This window comes from Achroia grisella, unplaced genomic scaffold (genome assembly GCF_030625045.1).
Source record: "Achroia grisella isolate CSIRO2021 unplaced genomic scaffold, CSIRO_AGI_Agris_v1 utg783, whole genome shotgun sequence".
NCBI classification, from domain to species: Eukaryota; Metazoa; Arthropoda; class Insecta; order Lepidoptera; family Pyralidae; genus Achroia; species Achroia grisella.
The window spans coordinates 680,811-708,647 of NW_026713023.1; the positions used below are offsets into that span (position 1 = coordinate 680,811).

General features: G+C 30.7%; 1 protein-coding gene across 2 annotated transcripts in view; it reads left to right on the forward strand.

Moving 5' to 3' along the window:
• The window catches only part of LOC131851441 (phospholipid phosphatase 2-like), a 97,068-nt gene extending 69,611 nt beyond the window's left edge, over nt 1-27,457 (forward strand). For both annotated transcript variants that reach the window (XM_059201940.1, XM_059201941.1), the window contains exons 3-7: nt 14,443-14,597; nt 20,085-20,305; nt 21,175-21,301; nt 21,772-21,954; nt 25,392-27,457. In XM_059201940.1, coding sequence (XP_059057923.1) covers nt 14,443-14,597; nt 20,085-20,305; nt 21,175-21,301; nt 21,772-21,954; nt 25,392-25,523 — 818 coding nt within the window. In that variant the 3' untranslated portion in view covers nt 25,524-27,457. The remainder of the gene's footprint in view (nt 1-14,442; nt 14,598-20,084; nt 20,306-21,174; nt 21,302-21,771; nt 21,955-25,391) is intronic.
• Nucleotides 27,458-27,837: the final 380 nt, after the last annotated feature.

The following is a 27,837-nucleotide window of genomic DNA, read 5'->3' on the forward strand; positions in this document are numbered from 1 at the left end:
GTTCTCTCACTGTCCAACCCATGTTCCCAGTTTAACTGGGGTCGAGTCTCCCTGTACATCTGTGCCAGAGAACTTCCTGTTCTTTTTGTTCTGTTCTATTCTGTTATATATTATGTTTAGCTAAACTTACAAACAGCAATTGATATTTCTATACACTGCTCGTACCGACGTCATACTCGTATTATAATAAGTACATTGTACCAATGCTAACGTACAAATCAGCCAGAGGTCGCTTCACAACGGATAACCACTTATTTCCTATCAAATAGTAGAGACGCAGACGAACACACGATTGTATAAAACGAGCGTTTTTTTAACTTTTTTTCATTACAACTTCAATGCAGAAATATATAAATAAAGGTGCCACATGGCGGACTTAATACCTTGAGGCATTTTCTTCAACCATTGGGCCAACAGAGATTCATGTGGTTCTCCCAGTCAACTATAGGGCAAGCAGAGAATAATGTGGGCGGTACATTATCAAAATTTTAAATATAAATGTAAAAAAAGAAGATAACTTTATCGTGATTAAATTATAAATACATATGCGAACTTAATTATATACACATAATATTAATGAATAATTATATATATTAAATATTTATAAATATAACTATATATACGTACATACATACAATTACAAATTTATACAAATCAACAGAGAAAGTCGGGTGCATAGAGGAGTACACATACACATCGTACACTATGTAGAGGAATAATACTACAGAAATAACAGGAATTACTCTAGTTCTGGGAAAGGTGTTCGCGTAATTTAGACTGGAATGTGATTTTCTAATGTTAATGGCCACTGGCCTTTACGGTTGCATTGGACAAAAATGGAGGCAGATGGAGAAGGCACTCGAAAGTCGGAGAAGGACTGATTGAGAGAGACGGCCACGGATACAAATTTGTCTGTGGATAATAATTAGAATTCTAGTGTTGTTAGAACGTAGTAATTAGTTCTAGTTTGAATGGAACAGGAGGCTTGGAGATAATGCTCAAGGAGATCCACCCGTCCCGGAAGTGAACGGTAGTCGGATTCTTCTCCTTGATCCTTCTCTTCGCCATGGTTATCGTTACAGTCACAGTCTCCCGCAACCCCGACGACGCTGCAGACACTTCTCATATTTTTATTGCTTCAAATGGGAGGTACGTGGGATCACGCAGTTTTTTTTTAATGTTGGACTGACTGAAAATCAGCCCTGCGCAGCGTGCGAGTAAACGTTACACTCACAGCATCAGCTGAGTCAGACTCTTTTACCCTGAATATCTACTGTGAGATATTGCTGTTTCTGTTTACTATGCGTATTTTTTTTTGTTTTTTTTAAGTAAACAGTGTTCGTAATGCAATTGTATGTTTATATGAATTTTTTCTGGCAATAAGTATAATTATTATTAAAATAACAAATATTCAGTACAATTCATAGTTTGTACCCGTATGTTTTCAGTTCGATGGCCTGCAGCTAAAGGCAATGCAACTGCAGAATTGTTAGCCCACATTCATTTGCGCAATAGCTATACTCGGAATACAATTGTCTATGTTTTTGATAAAATTGCAAATTATTTTACTATTGCACTCAAATAGTTTTCAAATTTTGTTTTTATATTTCTAAAATTTCCACAATGAAGTATGGTTATTGTTATGAACTCAAACTTAAAGTTTATTTCTCCAAATATTGACGACAATTGTTAGAAAATGTGATACTTATAGACGAGCTATATACTAATCAGGTTTTTTATTAATACTTCGTGTCTACTATGCATCACAGTTCAATTTTTTTTTATATTATGCAATAATAAAAATAGACCCAAAAACAAAACGATTAAAAAACTATATTTGATAGAAAAATTGAGTCCGATATAGAAATATCTGCAAATTTTATCAAGATCAAATTCGTTTTATTGTAGCACGATTTTTTTTAAGTTGTTTAACATTAGTTACGCATATATTACGTAGGTAGAGCCAGTCGCAGTCTTTGTAGAACAAATGTTTATCGAATAGGAAATTTACAAATATGTATCAAACAATGTAAATTGATTACGCCTACTTAAAGCATAGATGAATATATAGATATAGATAGATAGATGTTTATAATATATTTAATCTAAGGAAACGTTACCTACACACATTTAGTTATATGATAGCATTGTATCATATTGAGAACGTGAGGGACGGTGCCAGTTCCAGCGATTATACAATAATATATTAAATTAAAATCTTACGTGAGTGTTAATAGCGGAAAATATAAATAATTGAAATTATCATAATATTTTAGATACTCGTTTCGCATTATTATCATAGTAATAAACATTTCTAAAGTTTTTCAGCTTATTTATTTTGTCATCTGCTTACAATACTGTCCACACCATTAATTAGCTTCGAAAACTAAATTGTTTGAAAAAGGACTGCCAAAGAAGAGATGTATTTTTAATGACTGAGTATTTCATGTCATCAGGCATCGTAATTACAAGTACATAATATACGTAGGAAAGCCAGAACTACATAAACAATAAAGACTTTTTAATACTAAAAGTATAACTTTTCTAATGGGAACTGCCCTTCAACCGCTTTTTGTTTTCACCCAATGGTCATACCATATGGCATCAAGCTCGCCAAATGTACATTTATTTTAAATAGTGCATAAAGAGCAAAAAAAAATACTCATAAACACAAATTTCCGAGGTGTTCAGGATTCGAACACGCGACTATCGGAAGTAAGGCGGCGGTGTGGTTATAATAATGACTTATCTCGCTAACAGTGGAACCTCAATACGGCAGTAAAGCGCCCACACGATTATTTTTGTTGAGCCATGCTTTCTCCACCGAATTAGGTCTGTCGTTTCAATATTAATACACCGTTGTTTCTGTCTTGTACGCTAATTACTGCCGTCGACGTGTCTCGTCATATTTGTCATAATAACATATCTTTACGACATGTCACAACACGACACGTGTTTATTGTTGGACAGTAAATTTTTAATATTATAACGTCGTCAATTTGAATGAACGACCAATCAAATTGTAAAATAAACAACTGTTTCTTATAAGTATACTAATGTATTTTGTTGTTGGTATAGTGTAATGGTGAATTTTATAGCGTCTTATGAATGAATAGTTTTATGTTATAGGTTTAGCTGAAGCCTACGACTTATTATATGATTGACAAGAATAAAGCAGTATATGGCGATGGTCTTATCCATCCAGACAAAAGTATTATAAAAAAAAAGATTTAAGTGAAAACTATAGCAATAAATTTTTATATAATCAGAATAATGATTATAAAATTATATTTATTTGAAGATGAAGTTCAGAAAGCAAATTTTTATGTAATAATGCTTTAAAAGAACATTAATAAAAAATAAACATCACACTATATACTTTTTTGTTTATAGTCAGACATCACAATCTTAATAACGTTCGAAATTTAAATTATTTAGTATGGAATTCCAATCACTGAGTCATAATGATGTTTTCTTTTTAATTTGGAACCTCTTCAATTTGATTTTAATTTAAAAATAAACTTAGTGATTACTTGCTCAACGTAAACGGGGCAAACTAATAAACATCAATAATTATCATTATATCACATACTTACGTAACACAACTATACTTAAACATTACTTAACACCTGGTTAATTAAATAGTAGGTACTTAACTCTCATTTTGACATATTCCATTAGAAAACCTGATTTCTTCATTAGTGAAACTCGCCCATTACACGACTTCCTGTAATGTTATTTTACATGTATGAACCAAACACCTACTGCTTTTAAAGATACATTACTTGTTATTGTCTCTTTAAAAGCTGGTAACGATCAGGTATCTTTATTGATGTACTGGGGTTTAATTCGAATACAAAGTGAGTCTGTATAGGTGTATATATCTACTGAATTTACTCCTCAAATTTATATAATTAAGTACATACGTCTTTGCTAACTCAATAATAGTATCTAAATTACATTACTTACTGTTTTATAAAATGAATAAGATATTTAAGAGATAATAATTATAAAATTGATTAATTTTAATTACATTTATGGTCGTAATGAATGCTAAACTAATTAATTACGACTTTTTAAGATTTTTAAAGGATATCTAATATTTTGGTAATTTAATGAAAATAATAAAAAATATATTTAAATTTCCTTTCGTTGTATCCATTTGTGTATCTAAACACTTTTTTTTAGTATCTGAACACTAAAAAAAAGTCAAAAGTCATCTAAATGAATAAATAGAAATTACAAAATTGAATTGAAAATTGATTATTATAAAAAAATGATCCTATATTGAATATTTAAGTTTGGTTTTAATTATCCAAAATAACTTTAATTTGTAATATAAAATGTGTTGGGCTCTAAAACCATAAAGAATAGAATTGCAAGATTTCATATCACCTACTCTGTGCTACCATAGATAATGTTAATGTTATGGAAAGTGAGACACTGTTCCATAGATTGTATCTATAAAATTTACACAACTCTAATGATAGTTTTATGGGATATATTTAATAGATTATTTTTAAATTAACACGCCTAATGATGATTAATTTTATAGTATAATAATATTTAATAACGTTGTAAAATGGTCACGTTTAAAATAGCGTTAGTGTGCGAGACACATTCGCCCTTTTATATCGATAACGTAAATTTTAAATAGTGAAAACTAACATCAATCTGTCTGTCTGTCTACTAAGAAATACAATAGATAGATAGTATGTACTTTATTTGTAACATACAGTAAAGAAATGGCATAAATACTATACTAAAGAATACATGTATAGTTACAAAAAGGCGGTCTTATTGCTGAAGGCAATATTCGTAAGGCAACCTAGGAAAACTGATTTCAATAACGAACAAGTAGCTAATATGCAAACAGGAGAAAACTAAAAACTAACAAACATATAAATGATTTAATAATAATATTATATGAAATAAAATTTATGTAAATAATAATAATTATATATTAAACTAAATACACTTACATGAACTACATACATATTATAAACTATATGAAGCGAAAAAATATACAGAAAAATTAATATTGATGCAAAGACGCCTTTTGTGATTTCATACACTATTATATATATTTTGTTCGTTATATTTTTTAGGTGCAATAAAGAGTAATAAATAAAACATATAATGTGCTTTTTTCCATTCAGTAAATCTATGCACAAAAAATAAGCTCAATATGTATAGATCATGAATTCTTGTTAGGGCTGTTTGTATAGGCACATACCTTACTAATATTATAACCACGAAAGTGTGAATATGAATGGATAAATGAATGTTTGTTACTCTTTCGCGCAAAAACTGCTGAACCCATTTTGATGAAACTTCTCAGTAATATAGCTACATCAGAATGACACATAGGCTATAAATTTCATGCTGGTGAAACCGCGGGCATAATTAATTTTCAATAATGTGAAGTTTTTTCTTTAAAAAAGCTACAGGGACTGTTAAAGTAGATTATAATCCATAAAATAGTATTGTTTGCATTCAGCGCCAATAGATGGCGTTGTAACAAAATTGAAACTCGCTAACGTTTCGTTTTGTAGAAAGTCCATATGTATTTTACTTTATAACATTTTTTGTCCCCTCCGATCGATCCCCCGTCCAATTCAAACGGGGATCGAAATTACGACGGCCTGAGCCGAGGTTCGAACCCCTAGTTGTGCCCTCAGACTAAAGTCGTATCCGTCAGGCAGGAGTTGGCCTTCAGCCGCTCCATAAGTCCTTCCGCGGGTTTGGAGTGCCATCTGCACTCGCCCCATAACATCCGGTGAAGCTGTAAAGGCCAGCTACGGCCAACAGCATTAGAGTAGTCCGAAAAAAAAAAAAAAACATTTTTTGTACCTGTATTTGAAACCGACCAATAAACTTTATATACACGAGTGTAGTGTTTTGGTTTATAGTACCCTTAGGACCTTGTGGTTTTAACAGGGACATTCAAAATAGAGTGGCTGCGGTGGCAGATTAAAAATAATAATAAATAAATATATAATAATAACGATTTACAAGTAGTATTTGTTAAGTCATCGTTCAGAAATATTGAAAAACGTTTATTTATAAGAAAACCAACACCTTACAATCCAATACATTAAATCGACAGTACAAGAAAGAGAGAGAGAAAGCCAATAACAGGTTTCAGTAACTAAGCAAAATAAAAAAAATCAGAATGATACATTTAGAAGTACAAATCAAATAATATAAATTTTGCAATAAACAAAAGTAATAGAAACACTAATTTTAAGAATTATGAATACAATAGCATCTGGATTAGAAGTAATTTGTATGTGTATGTGATTTTGTGTGTGTGTATGTGAATTGTGTGTGTCTGTGTGTGTAAGAAATATTTTTATTGTTAATAAAATTAATACTTGAGGTTTCTGTAATGAATGCTTTAATCCAAACACAATCGGTCAGTCAATGAACTAAATCCCTTTTTAAAAACTTGCTCGGCTATTATCATAATCGACTTGGATATCCGGATTTCTCTAATACAAATTGTGGATGCATATTTAATTATGCATAATAATTATGACCTAATCCCGTAACGGAAACAGTTGAGTTTTGAATCTCAAATTATGCTATTAACGTCATTTATAGACGTAATACTATTAAAACCTATCTTTACTGCAAGGGCCAAATAAGTTCAATACAATGTTGTTTCGGATAAACGACCGCAGTTCGATTCTCGATCGTCCAATTTAAGAAATGTAAATTTCTGACCCTGTTCTACTTTTATCAATTTCTAAATTGTTTAATAGTCGTTAATGTATCTGTGTATTATTACATGAAGTAAAAGTTATGTAACCCTTTTTAAAAAAAATACACGGATATATATATAATTTATTTTATATATTATACTTTAAACAGAGAAGAAAATATATTTAAAATGTTGAAGCAAATACGTTAAATCAATAAAGAAAACATTACACATAGTATCGTGTATTAGACACACAGACACGCATATATGTATACTCTTTTGTTTTTTTTTATAATACGATGGTGGCAATCAAGCATACAGCCCATCTGATGGTAAATGGTTACCGTAGCCAATGAACCTAGCTTTTTGTTAAGTATTAAAGTTTGTGGCCAAATTGAGGATAGATTAACAATGTATTATAGTATAGTAATAGAACCTTAGTAATGTTCAAACTTATAATTTGAATTAATTATGACCGAATTAAAAATAAAATAAATAAAATACATTAACATCGCCATATATATATACATATATATTATAATATTTATGTATATTTATATTATTATAATACTAGATTTAAAGACAAACTTGCTGTCCTCAAGTATTGTTTAGAAAAAGTTAATAGGTCTTTTATGGGAATAGGTATAAAAATTTACAACAAAATACCAAAGCATATACTGGAATTGCCCTTAAATAAATTCAAAACATCTATCAAATCATATTTACTGAACAAAGCCCATTACTCACTAAACGATTACTTGAATGACGAGCGTGCATGGCAATAGTTGTTCATGCACGGGATTTTCATTTAATGTTAGACATAGACACCTATATATATACATTGTAAATAAACTGGCTTTTAAAAAAATAAAATAAAATTTTCAATTGAGTTTCTTGCCAGTTCTTCTCATTTGGGTCCATATACTGAACTGGACGGTAGGGAAAAAATTAAAATTATAATGTAAATTTGACGTTCATAAGCGGCTAATATGTCCTACATGAATAAATGATTTTTGAATTTGAATATGTATTTATGTTTCACATGTTCTAGTTGCAACTGTAATCAAATATATTTTTGTAATATCAGACATCACGCGGTTTCACACAACCAACAGATAATATATTTACCGCAAACGTATCACCTTTTATATCGATCATATGCTTCTGATCTTTTGTCTATAGCCCTTTAAGCGTGTATTACACTATCATAGTATAATTATCCCAATTATAACTTAATAATAATAATAAAATAGTGGAAATAGTTATAGAATATTCCTAGCTTATATATTCTAAAAGTTGGGTATTATTATCTCATTTTCATAATTTCAATGATTAGGTTACTATAAATAGGTGGTGATATAATTTCAGTTTTCAGTACATATATCTCAAATTTAGTACCTACTGAAACTGTATCTTCCTATTGTGAAAATAATAATTAAAATTATACTCGGTGGTCTAGCGGTTTACCACACTGTTTTTTGCTTTCGATAGTCGCGGGTTCAATTCCACGCACGGTACAAACATTTGTATTCAGGAGTATTAGTCTGGCTATTTTTTATATATACTAAGTAAGCTTTTACCAAAAAAATATCGCTGATTAACAAGATAATAATTGTGCGCGCAGTTTCACTCGCGTTAAATTTCAATAAATAATATAGTCTATATGTTATTCTGGTGCATAAGCTATATTAGTGTAAAGTTTCATCAAAATCTGTTCAGTAATTTTTGCGTGAAAGATTAACAAACATCCATACACGCAAACTTTCGCGTCTATGATGTTATTAAGATTAAGATAACGCTACTTTTATTTTACGCGAAGGAAGTCGCGGGTTACAGCTAGTTAATAACATGAACGAACTCAGTCCCCTGTTATATTTAAAGTGCATAATTCTATTTAGTATCGCCATAATGACCATGAACACAACTAAGCCATGGAATTACTTAAGGCCGTTATCTCGTTCGCTGCATCGCAGCTGCATTGTCAGACGCATCAGATAACCGCGAGTTATCACAGCCCACTTTCTCCATCCGACGCAACAGGACAATGTCACAGACGCAGAAATAAATTCAACGGTACATTCTATGCACATCTCTTTACTAACAGTATAATTTAATCAACTAATAAAGTACAAAAATCCCAACATAATAAAGAGTTAAAGAACTCAAAAAAATGTTTATTTAACAAATGTTTAAATTCCGTGATCTTAATTTAAACATAGTTATAAAAAAAAATTTTTAGAACTTGATACTAGCATTGTTAATTACTTCATGAAAATATACATTTAATAAGTATATCACTATTTTTTATAACAAAAAGAAAGATATTCACGTAATTAAATAAATATAGAAAACGTTTATCGTAATATTGTTATTTATATAATATTTTATATGTATAACAATTTAAATAATGCTGTATGCTAAGACGTGTATTCAAATGTATGTTGATATTGTTTTTGGCAGAAATCGTCTTTAAATGTTTTATCAGTAAATTTATGTATCCATGCTATGAAATATCGAAACAGCTTAGAAAAAAGGACAAAAGACACATTTTTAATAATAATAATATTAATAAGTTAAAGGGCTCACAATAAGTACACATATATACACACACTGCACTTACTTGGTTAAAGTCTGTGAAAATGAATAATCTTTATTCACAAATATATACTACAATTCAAGGAGCAATTTAAGGATGAAGAGCCTCACTAAAAGGTGTCCTTAAAATAACTGTAGTGACCATTAACTCCAATGTTTTCAAACACAATCACCAAATACTCCACACTTTAATGATAACAGTAACAGCTTTTAAAGTAATACGTTTAACTGTACAGTTTATCATCAAGTTTAAACTAACGTTTTAAGTTGAGTACCTTTAGAAATGACTGTAAGTGCACTATAAGGCGTACCAAGGTCATAGCAATAGCAACAGGTCTACTAATAAATCTAATCTCAAATCTGTTTAAATCCAATCCAATTTTATACAGTAATCTTAAAATGCAACCAAGGACTCTGAATAAATCTTGTTACTTGGGTTAATGAATAATTAAATTGAATTGAACAAAGTTTAATAATAACTTTAATAAATAAAGTTACCCTGAAATGCAAAAAACCAAAAGGTTTAACAGAATCATTCAAATGAAACTACTTTACGATTTGTATTGTGTAAACTATAAATAATTTCCATAGAACGATAGATTACATGCTTATCTAAGCAATGTAACGAGACAAAATGCCATGGTAAACTGCCACGATATTAAATCAAATGGTAGAGAGTCCCATAACCATAAGCTCCCACGTATATTCTGGAGATATTAATCCTAAACAGGATGAATAAAAATATTATAGTTTCCGGAGTAGGTAGTTTTGTCTTAACAAAGTTTGATTATCAAATATTTGAACGCTCTAAGGAATACACAAATAACATATGTTAAAATTTGAAAGAAACGTAGTCAGAATTTCCTATGAATTGAATACGGATATAAATTTAGAGATAATTTGAATGAAGAGAAATTTCTAAAGTTTAATTCTGATGGAAAATGTATTTCAACAAAACTTCAAAAGTATTAAAAACAATTGTAACAAATTTGTGCTAGATTTGTTTACAACTTGTTTATGTAAAGAAATATGCTTTCGGTATAATACTACTAAAACATAAAGCACTTTAAATGTATGTAATGTAAACATGTCAAAGATCTATTAAAATTGTTACCATTTTATTGATACATCCAAATGCACAATGTTTATAAAAGATGTCTGCACGCAGTATAATGCTATTTTCTGTAGGAGAAGGAAATAATTACAATATCATTTATATGATATATTAGCGGTCTGTCCAGGCTTCATATGGATGCATTACAATTCTTTGGCTTGTTCTATATTATAACACGCACGTGTTATTACATATAAACCTTCCTCTTGAATCACTCCATTTATTTCTGAAAATTTAATAAAAATCCGTTGCGTAACTTAAAAGATCTAAGCGTAAATACAGCACCGGCGACTTTGTTTTTTAATGTAAAGTAGTTTAGAAGCTTGTCACTTTTAATCTTCTTCTCCAGTTCACAGACATTAATTTAGTCTCTCTTGTAACTATAGCGATTACCTATGCATTTTGTATTGTTATATGTTTTTTCTTGCTTTCCTTGTTATTTATTTATATAATTATTTTATCTACAATTTAATTTATTGTTTTTATTACAATTTCTTTGAAATAATATTTTATATGCTGCTGTGAGCATCATCATTGTTGTATTGTGTTCTATTCCATTCTCTTCTATTCTATCCAATTAACCGGAGAAAGTTTTAACATTTAATCATGATGTAGGTACGTTATCAAAAGGATGTGTTCATTTACTGACCATATCAAAGCCCATTTGATCTTCACGTGTTATCTTAACAACCACTTCGAGCAGATGGTGTGTATTAAGGAAACATGGTTAACGAGGTAGCTCGTTGTATGGGATTTTAAGGTCGGCACGTTATCTAAACATTTAGCTAACATGTCTTGGTGATCATGAACATTGTTTACTAGAATAGGATTTGCAAAATTTTACTGGTCAAGTAGTTTATTTTATTGTTGTCTAGCATATATATGTACATAATATAGGTATATAGTAGTATTTAGAAAGTTATTTGCATTTACAAGAAAAAAGAAATCTAGGCTAGTATCCATAACACTGCTCAGCTTAACTTGGGACTTTACTTCTTACATAAAGTTGAGGCTACGATGGCCATAAAAATAGTTATTATAGTACAATGATTCCACATTTTACAGAACTTCATATTAAGGTACTTTAAACTATTCAATGTGTATGAAAAACTAGGTGACCCGCGCAAATTCGGGCGTCTTATGGAACGAAAGTATTACGGACTTCTGATGTTCCGCAGACTCTTGTGAACCACCTATAGTATATAGGTATAGTATAGTATACGTAGATACCTATGGCCAGAGTAATAAATAATCTCTTGACACATTTATACTCAGGAAATATTCCGGAATGTTTAAAATTAAACCGCTTCTAAGAACAAAGCGGATATTTTAAAGGATTCCAATCAATGATTTGTTATAGGCATCGGAATCGATTATTATTCGTCGTTAATTTTTATAGATCGTAAAAAAATGGTGGACAAAAACTTATGACATATTGTTCAGGTATGCCTCGAATGTCGATAATAAAAAACAAAGGTACGATGTATGGCTAAGGAGAAATTCTTGTAATGATTTAAAAGGATACACATAACCTCAATATTTTTTTTATATGACCAATCGGTACATTCAAATTCATAACTTCTTAATTATTACAAGACATTTTACAAATTTTTACATGTGGAAAAATCATCCAAAAATCCTCCCTCCGCCGAAGTAAACAATGTGGGATTCATGTAAAAACACGGCATAAATATGTCAAACCTATGAGAAAATCATCAAGATCTATTTTAATTTCAAATTCAAAACATATAAGACATTTTGTAGTAACTTCAATAATCGTTTAATGAATAATTACTTTTGCCCAGTGTATACATAAATTCGTATGAGTAAAATCAAATCAAATCAAAATATGTTTATGCATGTAGATCAATTAAGAACACTTATGATAAATCAAATCTACCGTCAGTTCGAAAAGTAGAGCCAAGAAGCACTGATAAGAATCTCTTTCCGTCCTTTCAGTTAGACTAATGCGTATTTTTTCAATTATTTGTAAACTTATTGGATGAAACAAACACCAATACTTTTAAGGAAAGCTTAGGATAATACATCAGTTAAAACATATTCGATTTACATTTACAATAGTTAGTTAGTTTCATAGTTTTACGTGCTCTAAAATTCCAAAAAGACAAAATTCTGAAAATATTTTTGTGTACAAAACGAATAAATTGTTTATAAGACAAAATATTTAATATACAGAAACTCCTCGTTTACGATTTTATTACATGTATGGATTATATAATAGTATAAGTAGGTAGCTTTAAAAAGAAAGGGAAAAGATTTAAGTTAGTGATGTGGACTTGACTCAGCGTGGATGTCGCAATTGAAAGGATGTTTCACGGATATGAACAAGAATACAATATGCATTTTGTCATTGTAATATCTGTAAGAAGTGTTATCTATTTATTTGTCTACTATCTTTCATCATCATCATCTCAGCCCGGAAGACTTCCACTGCTGAACAAAAGCCTCCCCCAAAGATCTCCACGACGATCGGTCCTGCGCTGCTCGCATCCAATGCCTGCCAGCGATCTTGACCAGATCGTCGGTTCATATCTACTATAATATAATATACATAGTATAAAATAAAATCGCTTCCGTTATTCGCTTAAATCTTTTAAACTACGCAACGGCTTTTGATGTAGTTTTTAGCAATAGTTAGAGTAATTGAAGAGAAAGTTTTATATGTATAGCACACCCGTGGGAAGACGGATACCTTGTTAATAATATAGAATTAACATACAGTCTAAAACTATGCCTTATAACTTTATATTATAAACGAATACTAAAATATATTATTTAACTCGTTAAAACAACATTACAAACGTATTAGTTATCCAAACGATGCGATGTTATATGAATATTTCATCGTGATATTCCTGGTATTTGGGGCAATTTGTAAAAATTCTCAAGCCCACAACGACATAGAAGAATATCCATAACACAAACATTATATTGTTTATTTTAAACTAATTTATAACGCATTTAATTTAGAACTCGCATTTAGTTATTTATGATGACAAATAATTTAAATGGTTTAGAATAAACCGGTTATTAATTATGACTTCTGTTTTAGCTACTCCGATATCTGTCTAAAAATATAAATACAAAGCTTGTTCATTTATTTATCAACTATTTATTTATTATTCAGAAGCGTTACAATGCATTTCATTTACAGAGTAATAAGATTCAGGTTGTCTGTAAGAGATTGCTAATAGCGATAAGACCGCGTTTTGTAAGACATTTTTATTATTCTGTACTTATTGTTCTTTGTTTATCTGTGCGCAATAAAGAGTTATTATTTAAATTATTATTACAACTTAAACAAACAATGTCTTCAAAATAACCACGAGAGAATGCAGAAAATAGTAAATGGCTTATGAATGCAATAGAATAAAAAATCTGTATGTTATATACATATTTATAGATATATATCTTCTAATATATAAAATTGTCATATCAGTGTTTGAAACCAAAGTAGTCCGAAACTGCTTGACCGATTTTTATGTGTATATTCGGTAGGTTTGAGAATAGGATGTAAACTATTTTTCAAGTCCTAAGTGAATAGGGTGGTCCACCCCAAAAAAAATTATTTCTTGGGCAAAATTTTTATATGTATATTTTAGAGATTGTATATGTATGTTATAGTTTTTTTTATGTAAAATGTATATACGTATTTGTATCAGTTGTTTAGAACCTGTAACATAAATTCTGCTTAGCTAGGACTAGATGGCGCTATGTGAATTATTATTATTATTATTATAGTAAAACTAGCTTCTGATGTTATCTCACGTTACTACAGCATAGGGTTTTTCAAGGTTATCTTAAGGTTTCTTAAGGGTCGGCAACGCGTACGTAACTCCCTGGTGTTCTCTTAGGCGTTCATAGGCTACGGTAACCGTTTACCACCAGGCCCAGATGCTTGTTTGCCACCATCCAAGTAGTAAAAAACAATTGTACCATTTTCATTCTATTTTCAGTTACACTGCTGTAAAAATTATGCTAATTTTTATTTCTTTTTTGTCCTCAGTTGGTGCAGTATGCATCTTGCTAGAAGTGGGCGCCCTGCCAAGCCGCCGCAGTGGGTTCATGTGCCACGACCCTGCGCTCTCCTTCGCTTACACCGGCGACAGCTTCTCCATCTCACTGGTCGTCGCCATTACTCTTATTGTCCCATTTATTATTGTAAGTATACTTTTATGTCTTTTGCCTCCTAAGAAATTAAAAAAAAACATTCTCAATTTGAAATTACCCGTAGAGTTTTCGTTTTTATTTAGTTTGAGGGCGTGGGTGGTCTAGCGGTTTAGCATACCGCCTTACTTGCAATGGTCGGGTTCGATTCTTAGCACGATGCATACATTTGTATTCATAAGTGTGATTGTTTGTATCGATATGGGTGTTTCATATGTATGTATTTAAAAAATGTATCCAAGTATATACATCAGTTATCTGATATATGATCTGATTATAGCTTATAACACAAGCTCTGCTTAGCTTGAGATTAGATGACGTTGTGTAAATTGTCCAATTATTATAGTAATCGTAGCTTTTAATTTTGTCAAGTATTTATAACCATTAATCATTGAAAAAAAAAACTAATGAAAATCTAACTAGGAGAAATTATTTGTACTTATACTCTATAATTTGTACTTTGTAATATTAGATATTTGGCAAATAAAGAAAAAATATTCAATACTCCAAACCAAAAAAGCCAAAACAAAATATCGTCAAAAATATCATCTTCAAAAATGAAGAACTTCATTATAAATTAGATAAAAATTCATAGCGTTCAAATTGTGGATACGGTGTCATCTCGAAGCGCCACTTAACTCGATCTTCCACTTTCTGCATCCAATCACTGGCGGCTTTAATTAATTATCTATTAACATATATTTTAAAGTACTGCTGACTGATAATGTAACAGTCCACTATATGTGGCACACGATAGATCAACATATAATAATAATAATAATAATCTCAGGACAATTCACACAGCGCCATCTAGACCCAAGTTAAGCTAGCTAAAGCTTGTGTTATGGGTCCTAGACAACTGATACAAATACATAGATATTTTTTTTTTTTCATAAATATATACATATTATACATAGAAAATACCCAGACCGATACAAACAATCATACTCATGAATACAAATGTTTGTGCCGTGCGAGGAATCGAACCCGCGACCATCGGTCGTAAAGCGGTATGCTAGACCGCTAGACCACCGAGGTGGTCATATAATATAACTAAACTAATATTAGAAATGTATAATATGTTAGGGCACTTGATACGGCACGATGATTTCATGAAAATTATTATTGAGGGGAAAATAGAAGGAAAGAGGGGGAGGGGAAGACCAAGGAATAGCTACATCAAACAAACCGATGAACCGATTTTGACGGGACATTTTTGGCAGGTAGCTAATGTAATAAGGAGTAACTTAGGCTACTTTTATTTTAGAAAAATGAAGTTAAATTACACGCGGACGAACAGCTAGTATAATATATTTATAAATATTTTTTTTTTACAAATAAAATAATTTTATATAACAGGACAATATGACCTTTTTATGTTCCTTACGTGTTGCATCGCTGAAATTGAAATATTGAAATAATCTCAATACATGCACTTTTGAATAGTCATATTTTTTATTCTATCACTCTTCATAACAAGAAGAATAAGCAAGAAACTTGTGTGTTGCTCTTTAAATATTGATTTAAAGAGCAACAACAACAACAAAGCACAAATTACAACAAATACGACTAGCAAATTTATGAAAAAGTTATTTTCAGTTCTAAATTTATACATTTCTATAGTTTTGGACCCGTGCAAAGTCGGGTTCCTATTTCTAAATATTTTTCAAGTTACTAAGTTTCATAAATGTTTATTAAAAACTGTTATATGTATAAAGGTTGTCTGTATGTAGAATTGTTGTTTTATTTGATTTCCTCGCGTGCTATCTTGGATCTGGTGAGAGTGACTTCGGAAGCCATCTGTGGTATCTCGTGCTGCATTCAATTTGTATTTTGAGATACGAGGAATAGCAGAGTGGAATATGTACAGTTAGCAGCATTTATTTTATTTGCCATCATTATTATAAACTTTAGTTTCGTATGGTTTTATGTAACACTAGCTACTCGCCCCGGCTTCGCCCGAGTGAACATGTATTATACATATAAACTTTCCTCTTGAATGACTCTATCTATTTAAAAAACCGCTTCGAAGTCCGTTGCGTAATTTTAAAGGTTTAAGCATTAATGGGGACGGACAGACAGCGACAACGACTTTGTTTATACTATGTAATGATTACACATATTTCTAATATTACATTATACTTAGTATTTGTATGAAGTAATAGTAATAACCCTGAATAATCCACGCATCGCCATCTAGTCCTAAGCTAATCAGATATAAATATGTACAATAATAATAAATATAAACAGCGTCGAGTCCCAAACTAAGCAGAGTCAGTATTATAGGCTAAGCAACTGATTTAAAAATACTGTTTCTTTTAACTACTTACATATTACACATAGAAAATACCCAGACCAATACAAACTATTATACTCATGAATATAAATGTTTGTACTATGGATGGAATCGAACCCGCGACCATAGAAAATAACACGGTATGCGAAAACGCTATCATCGTGTGATAAAGTGAACTCAATAAGTGTGTTTACCTATAATTTTTATAATCGATTTAAAAAAAACTTTTAAAATTGTTCGAGTTATTTCTGAGTTTATCAATTATAAACAAATGCACGCCAAATCGATTTGATTTCAACTTTATAATATTTGTATATAGTTTTAATAAGAAAATCAATCAAATAAATGAAATATAAAAAGTGATATAAAAATACTTACAAAATATTTATTTATTTAAAATTTTATTGAATTTTGTACAGTAGGCGGTCTTAATACTAATAGCAAACTCTACGGTTTGATTTATTAAATACAATTATATATTATATTAAATAGATATAATATATATATAAACAAAATAAGATGATTACGACAACCATTTTTGCAGAAAAATTAAAAATTACATTAATTCGACGTTTTAAGAATTAATGTCGACCGTACATAGTATTGCATAATTGTTTTATATACAAAACGATACTGTATCGTAAATCAATCTATTTCATAATATTTACGTCCAATATTCCGCACATAAGTTCAGTTTTGATAGTCACATGCCACTACTATCTTGGGTGATAAATTCATATACAATACAAACGCATCATTGTAACGTATCATATTATGTTTGCATGATCCAATGTAATCCAAATAAACACGATCTAATTATAAATAACACATATATATGTATATCATCATTACATAGTAGAAAACAAAGTCGCTGTCGCTGTCTGTCCGTCCCTATGTATGCTTAAATCTTTAAAACTACGCAACGGATTTTGAAGCTGTTTTTTCTAATAGACAGAGTGATTTTAGAGGAAGGTATATATGTATAATACATGTACACCCGGGCTAAGCCGGGGCAAGTAGCTAGTAATATATATGTATAGAATAGAATAGAAAATTGTTTATTCAAATAAACTTATATTGAAGCATAGAATAGTCAGCACTTATTTTTTTATCTACCGCTATTCAGAAAGCTGTTCTCATCACAACAAGAATGAACAAGAAATTTGCGTGTTGCTCTTTTACATAATTTAGTAGTAATAAGTACATAAAATACAAACTACCAACTACCACTAATTCATTAGAGTCATAGTAATAATAATTTATTCAGCATAGCATAATACATAGTAAAAATGTAGAAAAACTTAAAAGCTAATATCGCGCTATGAGCTGAAATCAGACCTTCAATCAGCTGGTGTCGCAGCGTGTCACTGCAGCACTGATTTGGCTTTAATAGAGCCACTCGAAAAAAGAAATATCGTATTTGATTTTTTTTCACTTTATATGTCATAAAAGAGTAAGTTAAATGGATAAAGAGAAATGGATATACCCATAAAAAATGGTAATGCTTGAAGGGTATGAGTATCACGTGTTGTACTGTTCATGGACTATATATACGACGGTGACCACTTCCTAATATAACGACCATCAACTTGTTTGCTAATCTCGTTACATACATAACAATATTGTTTTTATCAATCCTCTTAAATTTTTTTGACATATATTGTATTTACTCAATCTCCTTGATTGATTCTGTCAATCAGGCGTCAGTCATCAACTTCAATACAAATAAATTTAAATACAACCAACCAAAGCATTGTCAAAGCAAAGATCTACGTTTGTGATGCAAATTCTTCAAATTCGTGGTCTAATGAAGCAAATCGGAACAATGGCGGAAAATCTTTCGCAAACATTGTTTATTAGGTATTCTTGTATTGACGTAGATGTTTATATGTTTGTCTGAATGTAACACAAGCTGTTTCCGCGGTTTTGGCCGCGAGATCACGTTTCTAATATTTGTAGGCATATGACCTACTTTTGTACATTATAATTAGTACAATATTAGTAATAGCATAGGATCTCTATACTTATTCTATAATTATACGCTATTACCGGTTTGATAATCGGTTTATGAATCTGTGCTTTTTCTAATCATGTACAAGCTCATTTAAAAAGAATAACTGCCGAGTTTCTTGTCTTTTTTTTTTGTTAGTTCTAAAGTACTTCGAAATATATTTTTACGAGGGCGGGTGGAAAATGTTTTTTTTTTACGAAACTAAAGAGATATCTTTTGGGTTTTTTTTTAAATAATTGAATAAGGCGTATCGGCTTCTTTTATTTGTTACTTTTGTTTATTAATAAAAAGTAAAGTGACACTAAAAATTGTATTGTATAGTAATAGTATAAAGATGTGTTGTAAATAAATTTGTTTATTAAAATTAAAACTGTTCACTAATAAGGACCAGGTAATAATCCGGTGTACAATTTTGTATAAAGAAGAATAAATAAATACATGTTTCTCTAATTCTATGTATAACATGTAAAAGACTAGTCTGCTTAGTAGATTGTTGTAATTTCCCATAAAGATAATGTTCGCCTGCCAATTTCTAAAACCCAGCTGCAATTTCTCCCAGTTTCATGTAACTAATAAATCTAATCTCAACTTTCTATAAGCTCTCGTATGTTAAAAACACCTACAGTTTTATAATTCAGTATGTACTTAATCTAGGAAACGTAGTAGAATTATCAGTCTGTAAATCTAAATTAAAAATACAAAGATGAAAAAATATTTCTTACATGTTGAGCATAATAAAAAGAATATTTAAAAAGTTTGCTAAAATAACAACAAAAAGTTTCTTCGCTTAAAAAGTTTTTCATATATTTACATTTGTATAAAAAGCGATAGTCAACCTGGTTCTGAGTCTGCTTTTAAAAAAAATCATTTAGAGTATTTGTAATGTGTGAATAAAAAAAAATATTATTCAAAAGTGATTTTACTTAATGGATTTATATGATTTTGTTTAATTTCGCTACGTATGTGTGAGACCACCTGCGAAAACCTGACTTCCAAAATTGTATTACTTAGTCATAAAACAAAAAAAAAATGAGATAGACTACAAAAAAATTCTGTAAATACTTTCTATACACTTACCTAGCTTTATTGCCAGTGTTCCAATATGAATTTGTAATACAATTATAGAGGACGAAAAAATGCGAAATCTGAAAGTAATGAACCTCTTTGTTCTCAGATGTGGGCAGTAGAGATAATCCATCACAGACACGACGAATACAACATGAAGACCAACAAGCTCGTGGCCAGCGCCAGAACTGCCGGCCTCTTATATAGAGATTACATATATGGTGCAGTGGTGGTGTTCGCCATCCTTGAAGTGGTCAAATGCGTTATCGGCTCTCCAAGACCGACGTTCTTCGATTTATGCGAGCCTGATGCTGAGAAGACTTGCAACCAGTACGTATATTTCTTAACATAAGTTATTTAACACCGTTGAATTTTTTTATAGTAAGTGGTAAATGGTAACCGTTGTGTATCATGTCACTAACAGCACAGTATGATATGCCCGTAGTACCTTTCATGCGTTATTATTCCAGGGGACTATACTACTAATCCATTGCCATGTTAACGTAGTTTCCCCTTGTAACTATTATGGTAAAATGCCATTTGCCAAGATGGGCTAACTGACCTGACTTCATGACTCATTTTATCATCCTTCACTGGTACTCCGCCAGCGTAAACCGTTAGTACAAGCGGGTGTATCATTCCATTATTATGCATACAAAAATCATGTCATCCCACTCTATTATTTGACTGCCATATCTCATAGAGTTGGTTAAAAAGTAAAATAAATAGAGCATTAACTTTAGGCTGAGACGTTTTCAGTATAATAAATTAAAATAATATTTTTCTTTCATCATGGTTTAATAAAGTTCCAAAAATTAATAAACAAACTTATCAGCCAAGTTGCCGATAATGGAGACACTTAGTAAAGACACATAGCTTTAAGACGAACAGACAGAGAGGTTATCTATAGTCGTCACAACGATAATATTGTAACTTTACGAAGATAAAGGAATTAAAGATAAAAGTAGTGAAAGTTATTTTTAAACGTACCCATACGTAGCCGGTATGTCGTAGATGGAGTAAAAATAAATAATTGCATAAATTAGTAAAGAATTAATCATGGAACCAAAAGAAAATATCATCATATATACAAATAAAAATGATTAAATAGTCATAAAAACCCAAAAAGAATTTAGTTTTAAGAACCAAGGAATGTCAGATGGTGTATATGGAATCTAATGAATACCTTCGCCCCACAGTTCGGAATATGTAACCAGCTACAAATGCACCTCTACAAAATACTCGAGATACTTGCAAATCGACTCCGCGAGAAGTTTCCCATCGGCTCATGCTGCTATGGCCATATACTGCGGAGTATTTGTCGCTGTAAGTATCTTATACAATTTTTTCATATAATTAGAATTAAAGACAAAATAATCGTATCGTATAAACATTTAAAGAGCATTTTGGAAGATCGCGGAAAGTGACAAGAGCTCCACCGACAAGAGCGTAGCTCTTAGATTATGAAAGAATGAAAAAAGCTTATGGCACACTTGATGTAAAGTAATCAGTTAGTTGCCTTGAGGAACAAATCGTTATTCTTCCGTGTAATTTCACTTATATATCCACCCTATTTCACTTCTAAATCCTCCCTTCAAACACAGCTTATAAAAACAAGTTGCTTAACGACACAAATGAATAAGATATCCACAAGTCGTATCGGCTTCGTTGGTGGCAGTACTTCAAATATGGGTCATGGTTACACAGTTCCATCAAGCAGGAGTAACTGCTTCTTTGCCTATCAACCTTACTATACATTAACAGAATTGTTAGTCCTAAAATGTTCCTATTTGCAGTGGTACCTTCAGAGGCGAGCTTTCAGCTGGCACAACCGTTCCGTGCTCATCGTGCCGCTGATCCAGACAATCTGCCTGGTATACGCCGCTGTCTGCACCCTGAGTAGGCTCACAGATCACCGCCACCACTGGTGGGATGTACTGGTCGGTGGCATGATGGGAGTTCTCACCGTTTTATATACGGTAAGTGTTTCTTATGCGACATCTTGATTCAGTCTAAGTATTGTTTGTTATTTATTAATCCATAATAATCATTTTTCTTTCCTCATTTTAATCACTCTTTGCCATTTCTATAAAATTCCTGTATACCTAATCTTACCCACTAAGGGTTACGAACTAGTAAATTGTTACCGCAGCCTATGGTCCCCTAAAACACCAGGGTGTAACGCGCGCGTTGCCGGTTCTTCTGCTTTTTAAGATATACCCTTCTTAAAAAGCCTATGCTGTAGTCTCATGAGAAAACCTCGGCAGGTAGTTCATTCTACAAGCTAAGTGTACATGAGAGCAAACTCCAGTTTTAGCAGTTTTATGGTTTTTCGTTACATTAGCGACTGGTGTGTATTTGTGTCCATATTTATGACAACTAATAACATTCGCACGTCTATATCCTTGAGATTGAATGAGAATTTTCTTGCTGAATCCACTTTTGTATCAAAAGTGGATTCAGCACTTCTCAAAAGATACAAGATACAAGATCACATTCTCAAAAGATACAAGGCCTTTGACAATGTTTAGCTAACCCGTATAGTAAAGAACTCAACAACAAGTTGTTCTCGTAGTCGAATATAATTTCGTCGTGAAGACGAATAGTCATTATGTACATGAACCGCACGTACTCGTATATATACAGGAAACATCTCGAGAGAAGATCGTGCTTTTGCCATTTATAATTGAAGAGCCTCTTGACATGTAGAAGATAAGTGCACTAGTAGCTAACGATAGCTATCCTCACTTTCTAATAACCTTGTGTTGCTGACTGTGATATGTGATGGCAATGAAGCTTTTTAGCATTTAGTTTAATTTTTAGCATTAAACTAAATGCTAAAAAGCTTATTTAGAGTTCGTATAACATTGTGCAAATTTTTGTAAAAAAAAAAAAACTTGTATCAACTGACTTAACATTACAACCTTAACAACCGAGACTAGAAATTTTAAATAGAGATTCCCTTTATGACGTAGATATCAATTAAGATCGTTAATTTGTTACTGTAATAATTTAACGATAAAGGCTATAATAGAATAGCAGAGAAGGTGGACTCACTGCTCCCTCTGAGTTCTACACCGTTTTGTTTCCTTTAATATCCTTGTATTCCTGAATGCGTTATCTATGGACAAATAATATATATATATATACACACTATACATAATTGGATTTGTTGACGATTCAATAAATACAGTTTCTGATAAATTAGATTCAGAAACATGAAATCTTTGTACTACTATAATGAGTTCTTCGAATTATAGAAACCCTAAAAACAAAAAGGAGATAAGAATCTACAAAAAAGCAAATAATCTAGATGGATGGCAACTCTGTGAAGTCCTCCTAGTAGCTGTTGCAACCACAAACGATGATATTATGTTTTCTGATTACAAATAGTAATTGTTCGCTAAACACATTCCAAACAATTAAACAAATGACGCAAAATATTTGCATGCCGTTTCTTTTCATTCGCTAATGTTTAGTCTTTATTTGAACACATTAAAGTATCAATGACTTTACAGTATTAGTTAAATCAGGTAACATAATTACTTGTACAAATGTTAAGAGCAACAGAACGTATTTCAAAGTGTCATTTCTTTTAATGGAAATACAAAATATACAAGCAACTAATTCTAGCCATGAGCTCACCCTTTTAGAAATTAAAATAGATTCAGATAAATTACAAGAGAATGTTTAATCCCGTGACATGGTCAGTAGCAATTTTCTGTGTAATTTCTTGCGCATTTTAAGTAATTGTTGTCTGTTCCTATCAAAATAAATAAAATTCTGGGAACTCTATGTATTATTAATTGTAAATATAGATCTTGCAACGTCACATTTACAAAATTGGGAGTGGTGATCACATATAACAGCAATAGCATATTGTAAATTCAACTACTTATTTATATTATTAACTTATAAGTTTCTAAAGATATGATCGAAATCTTTCATAGGTAGGGCTGCTTTTTGGTTAGTAACCTTTCAATCTCTAAAATTCGATGTTTTCTGGTTTATAGAGGCTGTTACTTCCTATTACATTTCGATTTAACTTCCCAAGACCTATTAGCTTCATGGTGCCCTAATTTAAGATTGTTCTACTTTTACATCTTTAAGTACGAGATCCTCAGTAAACCAAATGTAAACATTGTACTAAGACTGCTTGGGTCTCTGGATGTCATTCTCGCCTATTTCAGCCGCCAAGCAACTAGCTTTGTTTTAGTTATAGGCTACGATTAAGTGACAACAACAACAACAATATATAGACGACGATTTTTGTTTACCATGGCGTGGTGGGCCAATTTGTTTGCCATGATTTCGATTATATAAAAAAATCTCATAAATGCATTACCAAAAAGTCACAAGAACTATTCCATTAATAAATTAATTAATTCAAATTCTTTAAAAATAAATAATCGTAATAATCGTTTTTATTGTAACAAAGAATATATTAAAGCATTAAAAATATATCTAACAAAGATATTCATTATTTACTGTTTCTACAACAAGATAAAGTTAACGCATTGCAAAGATAATATTAATGCTAAGTACAGTGTAAATTCAATTAACAGTTCTGTAAACACTTTCATATATTTATGAGACGACAAAGCTGCTTTGTAAACATAACCGCCTCTTACGGCAATATTTATGTTCTTTGATCTGAAATACCAATAAAAAAAATAGTAAAAGGTATTTTAAAACTATAACGGTAAAAAATTAAAAACGTGTCTTATCTATGTATATCTTGTCTATGTATATTGATATATATGTATGTCTTGTCTATGTATATTGATTAGAAAATTTTGTTATTTTCGCCTCTCTAAATTTACTAAAATAAAAACATTGACTTCAAAATAATATTACAGTTCCAAATTTGAATAGATTTTTTTTATTTTTAACACATCAAAGGAATTTAACCAAACATCTATAGATTCAACGGTAAATTAACAAATAGGTATTTACTATAATCATTAATATAATTAATTGAAAAACAACTTGTTTGTTTTAACTGATATTTAATTTTGTAATGTGACATTGATATTGACGCAATGTGTGTAATGCTTTACATATTTAAAATTATTGACTCGATTACAAATTATTCGAAGGACCCTTGTCCTTGTTCTTGATCTTTAAGTAATTAGTACAGTTTGCGCCGCGGTAAAAAATATAAACTGCACCATAGATATTTTTTAAGACTTTGGCTATTGCGAAAGAAAACTATTTACTGCGCAAGTTTATTAGGAGTGATAATAAACTAGCGCAGTAAATAATTTTGTTTATAGAATGATTAGTGTGCAACTTATTTTAATTATACTAAATTTATTTTTTAATCTACTTCAAAATGGATCGTTTCCTTAAATGCAACGATGTTGAATGTTTTAAGTCCTACTGACAGGTAATAATAACAATAATTTACTTGCAGGTCCTGGTTCTGTGCAAGAACTTTTCGCAGCCAGCTGTGGTCAGCACTAGCGATATATCGAGCAGCGACGGTACCAACCACCCATCTGTACGGCGACTTCTGCCCAACGAATCGCGGGCAGTCATGCCTTAGCCTCAGGCAGTGTAAGCTTCGCGCTTACATCGAAAATGTAAAGCGATACCTCTATGGTACCGTTCGAATTTCGAATTTATTCAAATTCGGAATGTTTGTGTAAACTGCAAAAAATGGCGGATTATGAGTACAAATCAGTGAAATGAACGTTTTTATCATATTGTAGAAATTTATTGAGATTGAAATATTTCCCTATTTTGCCATTCATAATTATTTAAGATTAATATTAATAGCTGAGAAAAGTTAATATACTTAACAATATAAATATGTAGGAATATCGAAAACGAATTGATTGGTGAGTTAGTGGCAGAATGGTTGAGTTATAGACCTTTTTAATATTTAAAAAAGTCGTGTAATTGATTGTGTGTATTTTATAATACTTTGTAGTGTAAATAGTCATAGATAGATAGATAGATAATTTAGATACGGACGGTATTATTGTGTCGTAAATTAGACAAGAAGGCAGTTTCTTTTATCGCTATTGCAAATTGTTAATTTAGAATATAGATAATAGAACTCAACATTATCATGCTTTAAATTGAAAACCTCATTTTATACTAATTTATTTATATATATTTATCAATAATATAATTTTTAATACATATTATTATATTTATTACTTTAATTATTTGTTACATTTTATAATGTTACTAGATTAGGCAGACATTGCCAGTTGTGGTTTTTTTAAGTGATAGAATGTTAGTCCGCGTCCGCTAAGGGTACGCACAGAGGTATATCCGTGATAGAGGATAAAATGAGGTCATCCTCAACTTATCATCTATCACGGATGGTCAGGATTGTTAGCCCATTAGCACAATGGTTTCCAAACCTACATATTACTAGCAATGGTCACTAAAAATATCTATTTGCTTCTAAAAGAGATTAGACTTTATCGAAATTCTTTAATTCTTCACTGATGTCTGTACTAGCTTTTACCATTAGCGCAGGCTGGTATACTATACCATCATCAACAATAATAGAAATAATAATTAGAATAAGCAGTTACATCAGTACATACTTGCTTGCAAATGATTATGAAGTTCTTAAAGAATAGAATAGAAATCATCTTTATTCAAATAACTTAATATAACTTTTGAATAGTCAACTTTTTTATTCTACCACTCATTCGGAACGCAAACTCATCACAGGAAGAAAGCGCAAGAAAATTGCGTGTTGCAATTTTAAATAAATGTTGATCTAAGTAAATATACATTAACACGGATTAGGCATGCGACAATCAACATAGTAACCGCTACGCATTCAATCTTTGTTCAATCAGATAATATTGTCAGCGCTATGGATTTTAAGTTCTACAAAAAACATAAAGTGTGAATAGTAATAGTAATAGTAGTTATAAGTACTACACTCTACATTGCACAGCTGTATGTAACCTCTAAAACAGAAAATATAATATGTAAGTAAATAATTTCTTTGTAAAAATAAATGAGACATAGCTATGCCACGCATACAGCTTTGTACAAAATTTCCCGCTATTATTATTATTTATTCAGTTAAATTAAAATTATTAGCATCTGTTGTAATTCGTTATATTTTATCTGTGTCTTTCTTTTATTTTTTAAATCAAATTTAAGACAGATACGTAACATTCCGATATTATTTTAAAAATAAATTAACTAGAACTGCCAGTTTGTAAAAGTCAGACCATAGACTATTTAAAAAATATATTTCGAAATTTGATAATTGTTATCAAGAAATCATTTTCGTTTCGAGTTCTACTTGTAGTAGACGATTTAGTAGTCTATGGTTATTGTATTTTATGTTTATTTACATATTAATAATAAGAAAATGACCAGTGATTTTTTCTTTACGATTTTGAAAGTAAATTAAATTCATCTAAACCATGTTTTGATAAATTATGCTTCAGGAAACAAGTATAGTTGTAAATTAAAAATAGTATATAGTATAGATTATTGAAATTAGAATGTGAAACTAGAATATAAATAAATATTACTATTTAAGTAGAAAAACAATTGTGGGTAATTACTGAGAACAGTATTCGTTGTACAGTACCTGTCTAGTCGTAAGTTTTATTGTAGTTTCCAAATTGTATAATATTTTAATAGAAAACATTAATATGTGCCCACCTTCTATGTAATATTTATAAACGTATAAATAATAAATACGTTAGTACACATTATATAAATGGAATATTTAGCACAATTAATATTATTATTTATGAGCATAATCAAGACGATTGTAATCGAAATATTTTGACGGCCTCTGTGGTTTAGCGGTGTAGCACACGCTTTTATTCCTCGCACGGAATAAACATTTGTACTCATAAGTACGATTG